Source organism: Zootermopsis nevadensis, unplaced genomic scaffold, assembly GCF_977971745.1.
Source record: "Zootermopsis nevadensis isolate Lab colony 2312 unplaced genomic scaffold, Znev_1.0 Znev_ptg000019l, whole genome shotgun sequence".
Classification (NCBI taxonomy): Eukaryota; Metazoa; Arthropoda; class Insecta; order Blattodea; family Termopsidae; genus Zootermopsis; species Zootermopsis nevadensis.
Genome location: NW_028259151.1, coordinates 3356264 through 3376146, shown reverse-complemented (window position 1 = coordinate 3376146; position 19883 = coordinate 3356264). Strand labels below are relative to the sequence as shown.

The 19883-nt window shown below is 36.5% G+C and overlaps 2 protein-coding genes across 3 annotated transcripts; one reads left to right on the top strand and one right to left on the bottom strand.

The window, feature by feature from the left end:
* Positions 1-7961: 7961 nt before the first annotated feature.
* Ntf-2 (nuclear transport factor-2) lies at positions 7962-14351 on the bottom strand. 2 transcript variants are annotated; one of them, XM_022063047.2, is made up of 5 exons: positions 14085-14351; positions 11711-11782; positions 10841-10939; positions 10570-10726; positions 7962-9102 (listed from the first exon to the last, which is right to left on the bottom strand). In XM_022063047.2, the coding sequence occupies exons 1-4, from the start codon at positions 14190-14192 to the stop codon at positions 10613-10615; spliced, it is 393 nt and encodes a 130-aa protein (XP_021918739.1). In that variant the 5' UTR covers positions 14193-14351; the 3' UTR covers positions 7962-9102; positions 10570-10612. The 2 variants fall into 2 exon arrangements, with proteins under 2 accessions (XP_021918739.1, XP_021918738.1); XM_022063046.2 differs by lacking the exon at positions 10570-10726 and having other exon boundaries at positions 14085-14346.
* Positions 14352-14555: 204 nt separating this feature from the next.
* Positions 14556-19437, top strand: LOC110829384 (nucleoporin NUP42). Its single transcript, XM_022063045.2, has one exon. It carries the CDS (start codon positions 15017-15019, stop codon positions 16022-16024), a length of 1008 nt encoding a protein of 335 aa, XP_021918737.1. The 5' UTR covers positions 14556-15016; the 3' UTR covers positions 16025-19437.
* The last annotated feature ends 446 nt before the right edge of the window (positions 19438-19883 follow it).

The window sequence follows — 19883 nt, the reverse complement described above, 5'->3', positions numbered from 1 at the left end:
TAAACAACGCCTTTTGGGAACACTGTTTATCTCGCGATTTTCAATTTCTGAACGATGGTTTAATTCTCTGACTACGTGTCGATAAATTGATAACCTGGCTGTTGCAAAATTAAAACTGCAACTTTATCTGTTTATTTTCATAAAATTTTACGATTTTTAGTGAAATTTTTAGTTCGTTACATTTTCGACAAATCTAAGAGCAGTTATAAAAAAGATGTCACTAAGATGGAGCTTCTCTTTGAGAAGCTGTATAAAATTGTAACTGAACGTAAATAAAACCATGTTGACTCCAGGTTTCCACCCTCCGACTCTCTAATTTTCCTAGCGTAATTACAATAAGCTGTAATTTCCGAGCTATTCGGACTGGTTGCAATGAACATCAGATTGTCATTTACGGACTTGAAATCGTAAATGTTCTGGAATTTAGTTTTTGATGATAATGTACATTTTAATGTTTATTTAAATTGCTGTTGTTAATGTTTATGTACTTATCTATAATTAAAGATTTCTGTCTTCTGGGTTGTTGCGCTGTGTAGTCTGGTCGATGTTTACCAACGTTTCAGAGGTCATACTGCCTCCATCATCAGGGCGATGAGTATGAAGATTTCCGTCTTCTGGGTTGTTGCGCTGTGTAGTCTGGTCGATGTTTACCAACGTTTCAGAGGTCATACTACCTCCGTCATCAGGGCGTTGGTAAACATCTACCAGACTACACGGCGCAACAACCCTGAAGACAGAAATCTTCATACTCACCGCTGTGAAAACCTCAAATCATACATTATCTATAATTCTTTGCATTACATTAAAGTTTCTTTGATTATATTCCCCTAGTATTTATTATCTGCGGCCCACTGGAAACGTTTGTGTGTGATTAATGTCAAGCTCGTTAAAGCTTCATAAGATTACAAACATTACAAGGATATTTGTCTCATGAAAGACTGACTTTGAATTCGAATTGTTTTCCAATCTGTGTTATCTTTTTTGTCTTCATAATGGCTTAGGCCAACTTTACACAAGTAGCAGAGGTTTGATGGTATCATTATATAGTTTTGGATAGTATCTCTTCAAGTAACACTCCAGGTGTAGTGAAATTCTTTTAACTTTGTCTTCAGTGTTTCATAACATGGCAGTTCATCGAACTCTTTTGTTATTCAGCGTTGGAAAGCAAATTCTATCTCCGCGTTGAATATCATTATGTAGACATCTCTTACGCAGACATTTGCTTAATAGATCAACATTTCTTTGGTTTGCTGCAGACGTTCTGTTATAATTGGCTGTATGCCTGCAACTACTTAGTGGCCTAACACGTTCGTCTTCCTCCCACACGAAGTATTTTTTGCAGTCAACATCGTTAAGTTTCATTGTTCAATTCCATACGCAACCAGATATATTTATTTTCTGAAAGAGATGTATTTTTAAAGCACGGTGGAAGGAAAAACTGTGTGTGAATCCTCGATATTGCATGAAATGCGTTAAGTCGATAAGATGACTTAGATGTATGTGACTGATAAGTTGGCAAGATGTCACACTGGGTCTTTATGACATTTGTCAAAATCATGTGTGTATTTCCGCAAGATTGCAAGTCACTTGGTGCTGGGTCGCGGAAGAGTTTTGTCAAGTCAAGAGACACCCCATCTCCTTGAGGAGGATAAGTGTTACGTACTTACAAAACTTCAGATTAATGTGCACTGAAATCATAGCCTTTTGAAAGGTTAATTATTATCACTGCCCAACATTCTAGTCTAGCGTTCTGATTCTCTTTAATGTACTTAACTGTGCAGTGAATCTCTACTGAACATAACCTCAATTTTCTACCAGTCATCGAAGCATAGCAATGCATGGGCATTTCCAGTCTTTCCCTGAAAAAGTTTTTCGTGCAAATTATACCTGTGTTGTTATAATCTTTGCTATACTACTGCTAAAAAGATGCCTTGTGGACACCATTTTGAAAAAAAAAATAACGTAAACAAGAAACACTATTTCTTTAGATACATCAGTTGACTCTTACAGTTCTATAGCATAAAATCTGGATTCTGTGAGTCGGTCTATCAGTTGCTTATCCTCAGACATGTCATCTTTGTCATCCAATGTTTAATATTTTGTTGATGAACTTCACAATATTTCAACGCTGCATCAGGCAACATTTTTCTATAAGTGTGACTTTTGTTGCATTTTAATGCTGAAAGCTACTCTTATTTGCAGTGGGATCTAATGTATTTGCAAATTTCTTATAAAGAACATCACGAAGCCAAGAGAAACATTCTTCAGGTTCATTTTGTTGATCTGAATGACACAACTTTTAATTTTGACGGCCGCACGTAATGGCTTGATACGCAGAGAAATGAATCCTTGCATTAAATAATCGGAATTCGTAGTTCGGATGGCATCTGGCTTTGAGTAAACTGGTTAATGGTTACAGCTAAGCCTTGCTACTTTTGCTACCGATAGTTTATAGCTTTTGTTAGCAATACAAGTAAACATTTTAAGAGATAGTCTATGTTGCATTGCGCTGGGAATTCAGGATTTAGAGTTTAATAAAACTTTGTTTCTCGGCTAGTCATTGTTTAATCAAAACATTCAGTTTAAATATCCTTGCAACATTTTTAATTTTGATAAATTCCAGATGGCGAAACCGATTACGCAGGTAAAGAATAACGTTCGCTTGCTAAATAAACGCGTGTATATGACAAAGAAAAACTGAAAACTAAATAAAAAAAATTTGAATCGTAAGCTGATGTTTATAGTTGGCAGTGGGAGGATCGTAAAAGGGCAAGGCACAGTTGGCAGCTTTACTACAGTAACAATAGTCGGTTGAACTGAGTGCTTCTGCCAGAATTTATTTTTTATCGTGAGTTTGCCTTCAATTATGTAATGCAAAATAATGTATTTGAAAATAATATTTTTTTCTGAACAGAATTGATACTTCTACAAAACACAACACATTGTAAATAATTAGATCTTTGTAACTCCACACAAACTATTGTCTCTTCTGATCTGGAGTCAACATTCTGAGCAAGCTTACAAAAATGTTAGGCTTAATTTATTTGTTAATAATGGCAAAATTGCCTTCATCTTCAGTATAATCCCTTCTCATTGTAATTGCTCCTACAGAATATTATATGGTACTGAAATGACGAAGGTTTTAAGTAAAACTCGAATATCGTCGACAGTTTTAGCTTTTGGCTTGAGAATTTGTTCTCTGGTTGGGGTACAATTTTCTCCAAATCCTAAACACTGACGCGGAAAATCGCAAATAATATGCCGTTACTCTTAACATAGTGAAACCACTGGGGTGGCATAAAGTGTCCCTACATATCGCAACTTTCACACATTCTGCCTTCTTGATTATTTAACGACGCCCTTCTCAAATGCAAAGGTTATGATGTAAACGATGAATTTGAAGGAATTTGGAAGAGTGCGGCTGTGACCGATTTTAATACGATATCATTTTCTCTGAGGGACTGGAGAAAACCATGAAAATGTTCAGCATCGAACTATATAACTGCATAATACGAGGGTCGCTCATTAAGTAATGCCCCACATTTTTTTCCTCAGAACATATTTATTCAAGATGGCTCAAATTTAGTGACAATATAAATCAATGTTTCCTTTACACATACTATTTTTCCACATAGTCCCCATCAACTTGTACGGTTTTACGCCAGCGTGGAACAAGTGCATGCATGCCTTGCCGGTACCAGCTCTTGTCCTGTGCACGTAGCCATGTCCTCACTGCTTGAATCACGCTCTCGTCATCTTCAAATCTTGTTCCGCGGATAGCATCTTTAAGTGGCCCAAAGAGATGGAAGTCGGAGGGTGCCAGATCTGAACTGTAGGGTGGATGGGGTAGCACCGTCCAACCCAATTTGGTGATTTCTTCCCGGGTTCTCAGACTTGTGTGAGGGCGTGCATTGTCGTGCAGGAGCAAAATTTCTGCTGGATGCTTGTGAGGCCGAACTCGTCGAAAACGCTTCTTGAGGGTTTTCAGGGTCCTGATGTACGCGTCTGAATTGATGGTCGCACCTCTTGGCATCACATCCACAAGAATGACCCCATCACTGTCCCAAAAGACAGTCATCATGACTTTTCCGGCGGAGGGAGTTGTCTTGAATTTCTTCTTTCTCGGTGATTGAGGATGATGCCACTCCATTGACTGCCTTTTTGTCTCTGGCTCAAAGTGGTGTATCCAGGTTTCGTCACCTGTAATGATCCGGGACATAAAGACCTCTCCCTCAGCATCAAAACGCTCCAACAATTCAGAAGAAATCGTTTTCCTTTGAATCCTGTGGTCTGCTGTGAGACTTCGTGGAACCCATCTTGCGCACACCTTCGAATATGCGAGAGCCTGGATAATTGCAATCACACTTCCATTGCTGACTGAAAGCTGTTGGGCCAATTGTCGAGTTGTGATGCGCCGATCCTCACGAATAATGGCATCCGCGCGGTTCAACATGTCTGGAGTGGTGGCTGTGGCAGGACGCCCAGAGCGCGGCAGATCACGGAGCTCGGTTTCTTCACTTCCTGAAGCTTTAACTCTCTTAGCCCAGCGACCAACGGTGCTCCTATCGACTGCACAGCTTCCATACACAGCACACAAACGTTTATGAATGTTCACCACCGTTTCTTTTTCAGCAACAAGGAATTCAATTACAGCTCGTTGCTTGTAACGAGAGTCGTTCACAGACGCCATTTTAACAGTTCACTACAGCTCCGCTATCGGTTGGAATCATTTGAAACTCCGTACACGAACGCGGGAAACATCAAATCTCAAGCATGTAAAAGTACACTTTTCTATCTTCATTATTGGCTGAGAAAAAAAAATGTGGGGCATTACTTAATGAACTAGGAATGCTAACCACTTAACTCGATATTCAACAATGACTGTCCTTTCACAGTGAGTAACAGTGATGTAGAAAGCCATAGTCAATATTAATTCTGTACTTAGTATTTTTGAATAATTTATGTAAGATTTTCGTTTCTTATATGTTAACCAATAATCGGAATAAAATAAACTTTATTAATTTTTAACAGATGACATAGTTTTATATTCTCCCATTCCACGCGGTCTTGTAATACACATGTTTGTGTATAATCAGTAACCAGTGTATTATTTATTTATGGCAGACACATTTCAGGGCATGGCCGATCATCAGCGTCGGATATACAGTCGTTAAGATCGATTCAACAAACATAAAAAAATATATTTGTCAAACTGTTCGTCAATAACATTCATGTGTTATCAGTTACGTAAAATAAATGGTAAAATGAGATGAAAATTTATCAACCACTGTGCCGCGAATATCAAAATAATTATATAATTAAATATGCAAATTATTCAAATCAAATAATTGTTAATAGAGTAATATCTATGTTTGGGGCCCAGTTCGTATAGAAGCTGTGATGAGTGTACTGTCCTTTGTTGGAAAAAATTTCAGCTGAAAAAAGAATTTTTACAATCAATGCTTCTATAAATGGATATATTTGTTACAAGAAAACGTGATAATGAAAATTTTCTTCAAAATATGCGTGCTCTGATTATAGATATTAGTTCCTTGGTGTATCGCATAAAAAAAAGTTATTTTCCAAGTGTGCCGCTAGCACCAAAATGTTGAGAGCCACTGAGCTAACGCTTTCGATGCAATGTGGGTCACAGGCCTGTCTAACTGTCCTGCGCTTACCGTCTTGCCTGGTGAAAACCATATCCTGTGATATATTCACGGTCGAAAGCTTCAAACGTCCTTCCACGTAGCAACATTCTGCATGTGAATGAAGTGCCTACACCCTCCCTCTACGTCGACCTAGCGCAGTACGCGGATGACATCTGTCGTAACCGCGTCTCAGTTATTTGGAGAGTTATCTCGTTAGAACTGGCTACGGGATTGGAGGATTGCTTTTCTTTGTAAAGAACACTGCGCGCGTGGCTCCCTTCTTAACGGAGGTAGTGGTCTGTCCGTCACAAACGGTGTGCTGCTCTACACGCAATTCCTCCATTCTGTGATTATGTATATCCGTCTGGAGGTTCGCTGCCACGTCCTTAAGCTGCAAGTGCTACAATCCAAGTGTCTTCACATTGCGACTAAAGCGCGTTTTTCATTAGTGACAAGTAAATTCAGTAAGCAGAAGTAACTCAGTCAGTATAGTGACTGGCTACGGAATGGACGACCGGGGTTCGAACCCTGACGGAGGCAAAGGATTTGCCCTCTAGCCTCTGCGTCCAGGCCGATTCTGGGGCCCTTTCCCGGGAGTAAAGCGCAGACAGGGTGTGATGCTAACCACTCTCTGCCAATTAACATAATAAGCACACCAGAAACGGATATATCCCATTCATTTCTGGTCCCTCTGTTTTCTGTTGGGCCTCCTGATGGCATATTCTAAAGCAAAGTTGAAAAGCAATGGTGATACAGCATCTCTTTGCTTCAGCCTGTGTTGAATATGAAATGCATCAGGCAAATGTTTGTGTGCAAACTTTATTTAAACACATTTTAATTGGCCTAACTAGTTTCAGTGGCACACTAAATTCAGTGAGAATGTTTAGTAATACTTACTTCCTAGCTGAATCATAGACTTTCTTTAAATCTATAAACAGCTGGTGCACAATCCCATTGTGCTCCCATATTTTCTCAAATGCAGAGTATCTTATCAGTAGTTGATTGATTACATCAAAATCTACAATGATGATCCACAATAATTTTGTCAATGTACGGATTTAACCTTGACAGAAGAATGTTGGTAAAAATTTTGTATGCAGGTCGTAAGTGTTATTCCTTAACAATTGCTAGTTAGTTTTATCACCATTAATATAAATAGGTAAAATAATATATTCCTCTCACTTCTCTGGTAAGTCTTATTCAAATAAAACTGTGGTAATCTCAATAAGTTAGTGTACCTCAGAATGTACAATGGGTACCGGGGTCCTTTCCTGGGGGTAAAGCCAGCCGGGGCGTGATGCTGACCACTAACCCCCATCTAGTGCCAGGGTCAAGGAAGAGAGGAGCTATACCTCCACTCGCCCCAAGCACCTGTATGGCACTTAGCGGGACAAACTTTACTTTACTTTACTTTACCTCAGAATGTAATGTGTTACATCTTGCTTGGATCAAATCTACTAGAATTTTATAAAAACCTGATCATTTATGCCTTTTCAACACTCAAACAAACTAGGCTCAAGTATTGATGGCTTAGCTGTATTTCCATAACAACTTAAATACTCAAAAGATAAAGCTCTATAAAAAAAGGAAAAATCGTGGATATCTAACTGTAGACCAATTTCATCACTTAGAGCTTTAAATTTTTTGAGAAAGCAATGTATGAGAGAGTGATTTCCTAAACTCAAACAACGTTCTTGCAAGTGAACAATTTGGATTTAAGAAAAGGCTCTCAACTGATAAAACCCTTTTCAATTATACAGAACTTAAGTCATTTTCTAAAGCATTTTATTGTGTGAATCATGAATTATTACTGCCAAAACTACGTTTTTACAGAATATGAAATATAGCTGGTTAGTGGTTTCAAGACAGAAGGCAATAAGGAGAAACATCATCATATTCAAATAATAGCACCTACTGAAATTGGGGCATTGTAAAACATGGAGTTCCTCAAGGTTCAATACTTGATCTTCTGCTTTTCCTCATATCCGTGATTTATTGCCAAACATTAACTCTCAGTCTAAACCCATAATTTTTGCGGATAATATTTCACAAACAGAAATTGAATGTTCCTAAATTTTGATGAACAATGTCTTTGGTAGCTTGAACAAATGGTTTAAAGCCAATAAACTAACATCAAAATTTTGACAAAACAATTATCATACAATTTTGTACTACCAACAAAAATTGTGTTATCTGGGTATAGGGTATGAGGATAGAACAATTAAACAAGAAAGAGGATTAATTACAATGGTGAATTGCCGTACTTTGTGGTCCATTAGGAAACAGTGTATAAAAATATTTTAATGCAGAATGTTTGATTGTGAAATGGCTTTATTTTAAATCCTTACCGATTCCAGTAATAATTAATAAATTGGGATAGCAACATTATTTTAAAATCCTTGCAGTTAGGAAAAAAAACCCACACTACAAAAGGCATATCCGTTACATGTCACTTTAAATGGCAATCCCAGCTCCAATTAAACAAGCTTAAGATAAACTGGACACATGCTTGTTAACTTTTTACCAACATTAGGTAAATGAACTTGTAAGCAAAGGGCAACAAACAAAACTAAAATTGATGTGTACCCTGTTTTGAACTGCTACAAAGACATCCTATGTTAACCATTGCGAGAATCAATGAATAATATCCAAGAAGCTTATGTAAATGTATACAAGACAGTTCTTGCTCAGATTTACACATCCTGAAAATTCACTTCCTAATATTATGTTAAAAGACACATATAATTTCATATTAGACATTGTACCTTGTTATATGTAGTTTAACTTTCACAGCCATGTGCAATTGAAAGTGCCTAACATTAACTGGGGTCAAGAAATGTAGTTTAAGTAAAGACGCTAACTGTAGCTGACCACAGGAATATCTTTACTCTACTAAAACAGGGTACTTGTTCATAGAAAGCTAGAAAATTATAAGAGTAATGTTAGCATCAGTATATAAAGTACACTTCTAACCCTCATGTGGCACAGCACCCTGATGTAGCTATGTAACTGTCTTGAAGGTTAAACGAAGTTGTAAAAGCACCATGCGTTCACAGCTTTAACCTGGTGCTGACGAGGAATACGATCAATTGCCGCTTCCTTGTGTATAGTTATTGTAATCACACGAGGACATGGCATTCTGAACATATGGTGAATGGAAGGGTTTTAACATGACATTCACTGAACTTGGATGCAGCTTCTTTCAAAACAACTCACTCAAAACATTATTCATTTGTATGTTCATATACCATATATTGGCAATACGTCCATCACAACTATTAATCCGCAACAACGACGATGCCTTTTGTATTCACTTGGTGTTATGATTGGTGCTCATTCTTCAAGCCGTGTCGTGGATACCCAGGCGAAAGATGTCATGTTGGCAAAAGAAGGAATTGCCCAGCGGTTTGAGCACAAACACCTGCGAATATGCATGTGGGGGATCCTCATCAGCCTGCAACGAACACAAAACATATGACTCAAAATTAATTCAGTGTACTTGGAAACACATTATGCATTAAAATTCGAGGTTGTCATGCCAGTGAAGATGTTGATGTTAATCTTCTGGGTTGTAACACTGTGCAAACTTGTAGATACCAACACTTTATCCCTAAATATAGAGGCAGGATGTTCCTCCAAAACACTGGCATGTACCTACAAGTCCACACTATGTTACAACCCAGAAAACCAACATCAACACATTAACTTCACTGTTTCAAACAAAACAGAGTATTATGTCAAAAATATATCAATCGTCTATACTCCACTGGATAGGAAGCTGAATGGCTATCCTGTCGAATATGAAACCCACCATAGGCAGTCATTTACTGGCTGAACTCTTAAAGCTTTATATGTACTGAGCATAAATAATAATAATAATAATAAAACCTCAAACATATTTTGAACACTATCAGACATAGGGACACTGCATTTTCCTCATCTATGCACTACGGTATCAGTGCTCTGCTTTAACTGCAAATATGTAGGATTTGAGGTTTTCACGGCAGTGAGTCTGAAGATGGCTGTCTTCTAGGTTGTTGTGCCGTTTAGTCTGGTAGAAGTTTACTGATGTTTCAAATTTCCTTGTTGCCTCCATCATCGCAGCAAGGACATCTGAAACGTCAGTATACTTCTACCATGCTACATGGTGCAACAAACCAGAAGACAGCCATCTTCAACTGCAAATATGTTCTCACAAAAGCAAATGATAAAGCTGTGAAAATCAGCAATGAAAATACAACAAAACTGAAACAAAACATGTTAGAAGAAGCACGCTTGAGAAAAATGGATAAACAAAAGTCATGCAGACCAGCACAGTCAATTAACTGCAAAACATCCCATTTTCAGAAATGATAATTATGAAATGTTAGTATTATTGAATACAGTAAAAAAAGATTATAATAATCTGAAGGCAAAAGTAATACCAGAAGAATTACAAAGACCAATTAAGAATCTGTCTGAAAGACAGGGTGCTTAGTGTGGCCACAGTAACACAGCACATGCCAGAACATAAAATTACTTCTTTCAATGAATCACTTCAAAAAAACTGAGTGTCCATCATGCACATCTGATGGCACCAGAATAGACCGGACTCTACAGTATGAGGTAGCACAGACAGAACTGAATATAAGCCGCAGTGCTAGGAGCCACATAACCAAAAACATTATACCTGTATTATGATAGGCATTGCCTGTAGTATATTTGGTATAAAGAGCATTCTGGGATTGGCTCTATTCAGTCTTCCTAAGACAACTTCCAAATATCATGTATATCAAATACACCTCAGACAATGGAAAATATTAATATCAAACATAATATTGGTATAATAAATAACTACTGCAATAAACCTTTAGATAATCATTAACTATACAACAAAGAAAACAAAACACACACAAGACCACAAGATATGAATTTATCTTGCCTGCTGTGAGGTAATGTGTTATGTTGATGAGGCAACAATTTATCTAGACACTGTCGTGTAATGCAAGTCGGAAGAGATCGTGTTGCACGTAAAAACTGGTCCCTATTGGCTTCAGCACAAAGGTCTGGATATAGGCATGTGGCGGATCCTCGTCTGTCTAGAGAACAAGTCATTAAAATTGGCTTGCTTATTCAAGAAATAATCTATATTCTAAATAATACTGTCCTCAAGGCACTTATTAATAATTACAAGAAATTAATCTTTATCATACCTGCAGTCTTCCAAGAACATTTATAAGAACTCCTCCATCAAACATCGGTTGGGAATCCACAGCTGTAATGATTCTGTTTATTTTTTGGAAACTTAGACTCTGAAATGGAAAAAGATAAGAAAAACATTTTAACACATTATTCTCTGACTACCAGTAAGTTTAATGATGTCACAACATTACAAGTTCCTGTTCCGTGTAGATTTCAACATTTAAATGATATAATGAAACTATACATAAGTGGTCAAATGTCAGTTTCTCATCATGGAGGCTTAGGTTTAATCTCAGTATATTTCATGTAGGATTTGTGATGGATAAAGTAGAATCAGGGAGATTTTTTCCAAATATATTTCTGATTTCCCCCATAAATCTTGCTTCACTAGTTTTTCATATTCCAAACATGTGGTGGCCAATAATGTAAAAATACACTACTGTTCATTTACAAGACTTCACTCTACTTTCTGACAGACTAGCCTGCAGGGCTATAGTATTTTCATAAATTGTAAACTTCTGAAAACAGCTGTAATGGTTAAGTAGGACTTGAAGTTCTCACAGCGGTGAGTTCAAAGATGGCCATCTTCTGGGCTGTAGCACTGTGTAGTCTGAATTAATATTGTGTGTCACAAATATATTTGTAAAACAGAAATTCACCAATGAAAATTTATAAAAACATGTATCAAAAGTTCAAAATCATATGTCATATACACAAACACTGTATGAAAATTCTGGATTGTGGCAGATCATGGTCTTGCAAGTAACCATCTACAATACCACATTCAGCATTAAAATTGGTGTTCTTAAGTTGTGAACTATGCAAATATTACACCTACTTGGCACATTGTCACACAAATGTCCAATTTATCGATTACTTACATTTAGTTTCTCCATAATTTTTATAGCCCCTTGTATCTGAAGTCCTTCAAATGTCATGAATGAACTTTCAGCCTGAAAAATAAATGCATTCCTACATTAATCCAGGCACACCAAAGTTACTTCCTCACCAAAGTATAAAATCTGACATAAATTACACAGTATTATATGATAAATAAAATTAGGTAATGGATTGTGGTAATCAGCAAAATAATTAGCCACATTTCTTGTACATAAGGTTGTTGGCAAAAAAGGGTGGTTATCACATGGCACATATCACATACTAAAGATACTTATGCGTACCTACAGACTTCTGGGATAAATGAGCGGAATCTTTTGGTTTCTCTTTTTATTCAAAGTCATGAAATATGTGGGAAGCAACAGACAAGTTATGGGTCCCCATGTCATGGGCAGTGTTCACCTAAATCAGTATTATATACTTTTGTTTCATGGGCAGTCAACCATAAAAATAAGGCATGCTTTAACAAGAGAGAAATGTATGTATGCCACATATATTGAAACATTCATTTGCACATGAAGAATAATACCATCATAATCAATCATAAAAAGTAAGCTGATTCAGCAAAGAATTAGAACTAATGCAAAAATGTATTTTTGTAATTTTACATTAGTATTCATTTTGCCTCATCAATACTGAACATAATTTTGCACTGATACGAAAATTCCAAAAGGTAGGGGGAAGAAACTGCAGATCACCTAATTGCCACATAAGCATTAAAAATATGTACTACTTCAGATTCTAGACCAAGACCTCAGTTATTATAGTTTTGATGCAGTTCTGCTTCTAGCAGCAAATATGAATTTCTTTCAAGTTAATTATCAGATTCAGTTAACCCTTTGAAGTTGAAGCTCTGACTTGCTTTTAGCCCCCTGTACCTATAAGAATATGGGATTTTAAGACCATATAATATAAGGCTACCCGTCAACTTTTAACTCTGGGGTTTAATCGTATGCTGATGTGATGGATGGCCAGCTGTACTGACTGGTGGAAAAGGGTTAATTATGTTAAATTTCCATGTTTCAACATATTAGTTAGTTGTATAAATGCATGTTTTTATTCATTTTATTATGTGTGTGTGTATATTTCTCACTCATTCAACTCCATACAAGAATTTCCCTCAACCAAAAATTCTGAGCTAATTTAAATACACGTAAGTAATAGTGGGTATCATTTCTTGTGCAATTATTTTTGCGGTAATACTGTAGTTGGCTGTAAATTAGTACCTCAGCTATGTAATTTATATTCATATTAGAAACAACTATTGTATTTGTGCTGTGACATGTTCTACATCCTTGGCTAGGGCCTATGAAGGATCTATGAAATGTAAATAAATTCAGTTCTCTATTCAGAAAACAACTTGAGTTTAAAACTGCATGAATTATGTGGTGTTAACAACTTCTCAGAAATGTAAATCAATATCAATGTGTACTAAGGTATGTTAGATCTAATGTAAAATACTAGACTTGTATACATGGGGTCACAGGATTAAAGCCTACTCAGATGAATTTGTGATTTCATTCCCCCACCATGTTGTTATTTTACATTTTTAAAGAATTATTACACCAAATTTTTGTATTTTTTCAAAAATTTACGACCATATATCACTGTATGGCCCTAACCCACGTGGCACTAGTGTTGATACCACCTCACAAGTTTGACCACCACTTTAGATAATTGAAAAGTATGAATTTTTGGTACTCCCCAATTGTATAATATCCACACCAAATTTCATCCAAATCTAAAATCTGTCCAGTGGTCCTTGAGGAGAATCACATGGACAGACATGACCACCCCTGTATGCATTGATTTCATGCACATCATACAAGGAACACATAATAAAAACTACACAAATATCACCCCTAGACTCAATCTGTTGATTCACTGTCTAGGAAACAAATTGTAACCCATTTAAGTCAGCTCATTATTGAGGCAATCATCTTATTACATCATCATGTTTTTTAGATAAAAAAGGAAACTAATACCTTTCTTGTCCCCACACCCCAGAGGGCTGGTTGAGATGTATATAACTGAAATGTTTCTCAAAATGAAATTTTCTGCCACACACAGAGCACCAGACACAATTGAATTACAAGAGCTCATAAATTTACGAGTGAGATACGATTTATTCTGCATCATTCGTTACTTGCCATCTAATGCATATACAGTCACTTTTCACATTTGAAAGGCACATAAGCTATGTGTTATTAATTTCCTACCCCAAGCAAGTTTTATTGGTTACGGTTGGTACATGTTCGTTCTAGAATGCAGCTAGTCTTAAGTCACCAAGACAAATAATAATATGGTAATTGTTAATAATATTCGTGCATTTTACCAAAACACTGTGTCTTCACTTACATTATACATGTTTATTAAATTTGGTCGCTGAGTAGGATCGTCAAAGATTGCATAGTATTGCTGAACAAAGCCTTTTCCAATGGCTTCATATGCTGGATTTAGAGTCATTCTATAATCTGATTGTTTTCTTTTGCCGTAGAACTAATCTCTTGTGTAAAAAGACACCCTCAATAATTTCCCTTCCGAGGAGGCCTGTTAAATGTATTTGTTACAAACACAGCAGTTATAACCAAACTAGCACAAACGCGTGCGCCATTAGATGGCAGCATAAGCAAACGAAAACTCGAATTTTGATCTACCGTGATCGAGATACTCTCATTCTACCAACAATAACTGACTGAAAGGAGCACAGTGGGCATATAAAATTTCCTTGAAATAGTTGTTTAGCGACCTTGTTGTTTCGCAGCAGTCAGTAGTATAAAATATTTACAGAGGAAGATAAGTACAGGGTTATATGTTGTTACGAAACTACTTCTGTGATTGCATTTTGTTTATAATTTGATTTCGTTCACTTCGTATTTTCTTATTCTGTATTTAGCCACCGAACACTTCATGAAGCTATTAAGTGGTATTTTCTGTGCTAGTAGATTATCCTTGGTAATATCACACCACAGAATACACCAACATCGGAGTGTGAAGAGAAACTGTGATTTCAAAATTCAGCATGTATTGGCCTTTCATTTCCATTCTTCGTAAATCCGCTAAGTAGATCAGTTACAACAGCCTTTTCTCGTTCTTTTTTATTGTCGGCTGTTGATTGTCATAGATATATTGAATGTGGCGCATGTAATAACTTTATTTGTTGTTCAGTTAAGGAAATGCCCTTTTGAATGCATTGTTCTTTTCTTTATATGGTGTTGCTTTATGTGCAACTGCATTGACAATAAAAATATTGTTTGCTACAGACATGATGTCTTAAGTCTACATACATAATGGTGATCTGCAAATTTTATCAACAAGGTTTTTGCAAATATGGCAGTAGCTGCAGATTTGAACACCCACATTCTGGAGAGAGTGTATTAAGAAGAAGATATGGGGATAATCAGTATACAACAAATAATTATTTTCATGGTCATGGTAGGAATCCAGGATCATACAAAGCCGAAAACATATCACATGATTTAGAAGCCATGCAAATGGTCTTCCAAGAAGTGATTGAAAGTGAGAAGGGGGGACAGTGGCCATTGTCATGCTTTGCACCTATCGGGGAGAGACCATGTTTCCCAGGGTGTGAGGACTATTCTCCAGAAGAGATTCGCTGGAAGATGTATGAGGCTAAGCAGAATGACACACTTCCTGAATGCCAGAGGCAGATTAAAGAATTGTATGACGCAGCCAAACTTCGAAGACATCAGATACTGAATCAAAAGAATGAGGTATTTACAATAATCAAGAAGCTTTATCATGGAGAAAAGATTGAGACAGAACCAAGCTTTTCATTTTTACAAGCTGTAAATCAAGTTAGAGACAATAACGTTGCATCATGGACTTCGTCAAATTTTGGGAATAGCGAGAATCAAGCTCCTGTTTCCAGCAACTTTGTATTTTCCCTTCCACAATTAGGAGGTTCATCTGGACAGACCGCAGTTTACCATCAGTCAAATGGGTTTTATGGTAATGTACAAGTTCCTAATGGTAGCACACAGACTTCCAGTGTATTTAACAGTTCATCTGATGTACATTCACCTTTTGGTACTGTCACTCAAGATTCTTCAAGACTTCAATCAGCAGTGTCTTCAAATAGTGTATTTGGTGGAAGTAAAAGCATTTTAAATACTGCTGCTACTTGGAATAGAGTGGAAAATACTGTTGAAGACAGTTCTTTGTATTCACAAAAAGCTGAATTATCCCAAGACAAATTGGATGCATTTGTTGCTCAGACATTTACGATGGGAAAGGTACCAAGAAAACCACCGCCTAAAGATCTGTGTACACTCTAGAAGTTTTTTGAATTTTGAAACTTTGATTATACAGGCTGCCTTTGTGTTGTTAACTCTTACAGGAGTCATTTTATAATTTTGTAGAAAGTAAAAGTAGGATTAATTATCTAGCTAAACTGTGGAGGAAAACCCTTCTTGAGAAACTGACAGTGAAGAAATTTGTGGCCTTTTATGGAAACCAAAGGTTTATTACTAAGTTCATGACAGCCAGTTGTTGGTTCTTAACCTGAGCTAGATAACTGCAGTCCACATCCATCTTATTTTCCTATAAAAAGGATGTTACTGTACAGTACACTGCAGTATTTTGTTAAAGCAGTTGGCAGTACTGTGCATAATGGCATATAACAGTCTGCTTGTTATTGTGAAATTTATGACATATTTCATTATTAAACAACATTAGTTTCACATTGAAGTTACTATATAATGGTTCATTAAAACCCCTATTTCTGGCCAATCTTATCTTACTTTCAAACTACCATCATATCATTAGCATTTTCAAATTCATAGAACATGGGAGTTTCTTAACCACCTGAGTATCAAGGAAGACTGTATATCATGTATGTAGTTATAATGATGCAGCAGGATAAACATTTTTAAAGAAAGTATAACTAATGTGGTACTTAATATTTAACAAAAGGACAGTATACTTTGCAGTCAGAGGCTGCAGATAACAGTTGCTGAGAATACATTTGTGGTTTCTTCCTTTATTATGTTATTATTTTTCTTTTTGTGAGAGCCTGGGTAGCTGTCAGTATAAGGACTTGCTATAGACTGAATGACCGGGGTTCAATCCCCGGCAGGGGTAAAGGATTTTTCCTCCAGCCTCTGCATCCAGACTCTCTGGGTCCTACCCAGCCTCCTATCCAATGGTTACCAGTGTCCTTTCCCAGGGGTAAAGTGCAGCCGAGTCATGACACTGACCCCTCACCTCCATCTAGCTGATTTTAAAAATGAGTAGATGCTATACGAGGTTCGATCGGAAAGTTTCAAGACTGTGTCAATAGAGGGCGAACCGGATGTAGTACGAGCTTCTGCCGCTAGGGGGTGCGGCCTACATTCATAGTGAATCAGTGTGCCAGCCGGCATCATCGAATTAGCATTTGTTTCTTAGTTACGGGCGTTTTGGTAGTGCATTACACCGACCCTCCTGCGATTTCGGAATGGCGGATTTTCATGAACAAAGAGTGTGCATCAAATTTTGCCAAAGACTCGCCAAAACGGCTACGGAAATCTATGAAATGCTAAAGCAAGCATTGGGGAGTCCGCAATGGGTCGTGCACAAACTTTTGTGTGGCATTCACGTTTTAAAAATGGCCGAACCTCTGTCGATGATGACGAGCGTTCTGGACGACCATCTTCGAGCACAACGCCCGAAAATGTTACGAAGATTCGGCAGGCCATTCACGAAGATCGACGTCGTACCATCAACGACTTGTGCGACATTGTTGGGATAGGCTATGGGACCTGTCAGCTGATTCTAAAGGAAGAATTTCACATGCGACGCATCGCAGCCAAGTTTGTGCCAAGGCTCCTGTCTGAGGACCAGAAGCAGAATCGACTTCTCGTTTGTCAGGAGCTCAAAGATCTTGCAAGAACCGACCACAACTTCCTTTCTAAGCTCCGTGTGACTTCGTCCTCTTCCCAAAGATGAAAATTCAGCTAAAGGGAAGGAGATTTGAGACGATAGAAGAGATTCAGGCAGAATCGCAGATGGTGCTTGACAGGCTGACAAAGAAAGATTTCCAGGGATGCTTCCAGGCTTGGCAGCGGCGCTGGGATCGTTGTGTTCACTCCCAGGGGAACTACTGCGAGGGTGATGGATGAATTTAATACCTGAGATAAGTGTACGGGTTTTTATACGCGCAGTCTTGAAACTTTCCGATCGCACCTCGTACGTCATCCCCCCCCAAAAAAAATTCCTTTTTTTCTCTACCTTTTTGTAATGGCCTGTACCAGGTTATATTATAGTCTTGTGTATATGATCAAGATAAGTAGTGGTGTTTGTGCAAGATGAAAGACTGGGACTAAGATGAGTTACCTAAATCCTTTATTATCTAAAAGTTTTGGAAAAGACAATTCTATTTTTGATCAATTATGTTCATAGTCTGAAAAATATTTCTTGTGGAGTTGGCATGCCTACACACAAGGAACGCATTGTTATTGTCTTAATGTCTGTAATCTCTATAGTAGTATTTGAACCACAAGAATTTAGATATCAAAAGATAAAGGGTTATTGTTTATGAAGATGAGTTATTTCAACTGGATTACATTCATATCTATAAAGAAGTGTTACAAAGACTTGTTTTTCTTGATTAGCTTGTTACTGTCATGGTATCTTCACGTAATCATGGGTATCAGATGAGAGTGTTAAATTTAATATTTATATTAATTTTGTATTGAAACAGCTCCAGATAGTAACTGTAACAAAATGTTAGTATGGTTTTCTTTCAAGTGTTGAAGTTGGATTTGAATACCATACATATTAAGGAAAGGGTTCATTCATTTTTTAGTTTAAGGGGTACTCTTTGGAAATGTTTTGACTTTATTTGTCAGAGTTTTGTGTTGGTCTTGTAATAGTTATGTGACTGATAATGTAGTACTTCAGTTTAATTACATGAGAATGCTGTAAGCCAAATGGAAAGGAATTTTAAGGGATGAGGTAAACATAATTTGTCTCATATATATTTATTTTGTACAGTCTATACACAAACGTTTGAAGTTTATTGGTGTTGTAAAAATTATATAATATTAAAACATTTTGTTGTGTAAAATATTATATTAGCGCTCTTAATCGTAAATACGATTTTACATTATATTTTTTAGCGCTTTTTATTAAAACGACATGTTTCAACGGGTAATACTGTCGTCTTCAGGTTTTTATCAATTTAAAATATTTTAAAAACTATTAGATATTTAATGCAATATATTATAATGATCCGAACTACGGATCATTATAATATATTGCATTAAATACACCAATAAACTTCAAACGTTTGTGTATAGACTGTACAAAATAAATATATTTAATCAAACACAAACATGACGCATATAAGATACAAAATAATTTGTCTCATCTATAAAAATTTTGAACGAGACACATGCTAAGAAATAAGTTTTTGCCCAAAATTTCTTGATTAATAACGTTTCAAATCTTGGCTGTTCCTCCCAGAACATTCTGTATATTAATATAAATATTGTTGAATTGCCTTTTTATTGTGTTATGTTTTATGTACGTAAAGCAATGTGTGATTTTTGGAATCAGAACAGTATGCGAACAATTTGAGTAATTGGAACATTTTTCTGTTCTGGTACTGTTTCATATGTATTATATTTTATCTTGGTGTTCAGATCCTGGGAATGTAATTTCACTCATTTATTTTACAGAGTTAGAATAAAAATGTTTTTAACATGTATTCTTTTATGCGCCTCCATACCTTTTGAGTTAAAGTGTATTTAAAGAATTTGTATGTGTTAACACTGGAATATTTTGTGTGTGATACCTTATAAAACTAATCAATATACTTTAATACTCGTGTCTCACAGCTGTAGTTTAAAGTTTCTGTGTTTGTTAAAATTACCTCATCTTTTAGTTATTTTAATATAATTTTATTTTGTTTAAGAGAAAATATCACATGTGCCAACATTCCTTTGAGGAATTCACTTTCATGTACAACAGAGAATATTCATTCTTTGTAGCCCACTTACCTTCCAATTAGTATTGAATGTGGCCTGTTACTCAGAATGGTATCTTGCTGAATCTTCTACAAGGTCAGCTACAATGCAGTAGGAATTTGATTGTTTCAACTTCCACAATTAATTTTTCTTCAAAACCTATATTTAATCTAGGATATGTCTTGTG

Excerpts from the sequence above, each read along its gene's own strand:
- Ntf-2 (XM_022063047.2), bottom strand. The coding sequence starts at position 14,192 with ATGACTCTAAATCCAGCATATGAAGCCATTGGAAAAGGCTTTGTTCAG. Across the intron at positions 11,783-14,084 it reads ATTTAATAAACATGTATAAT|GCTGAAAGTTCATTCATGAC; the intron begins GTAAGTGAAGAC and ends TTTATTTTTCAG. Across the intron at positions 10,727-10,840 it reads ATGTTCTTGGAAGACTGCAG|ACAGACGAGGATCCGCCACA; the intron begins GTATGATAAAGA and ends CTTGTTCTCTAG.
- LOC110829384 (XM_022063045.2), top strand. The coding sequence starts at position 15,017 with ATGGTGATCTGCAAATTTTATCAACAAGGTTTTTGCAAATATGGCAGT.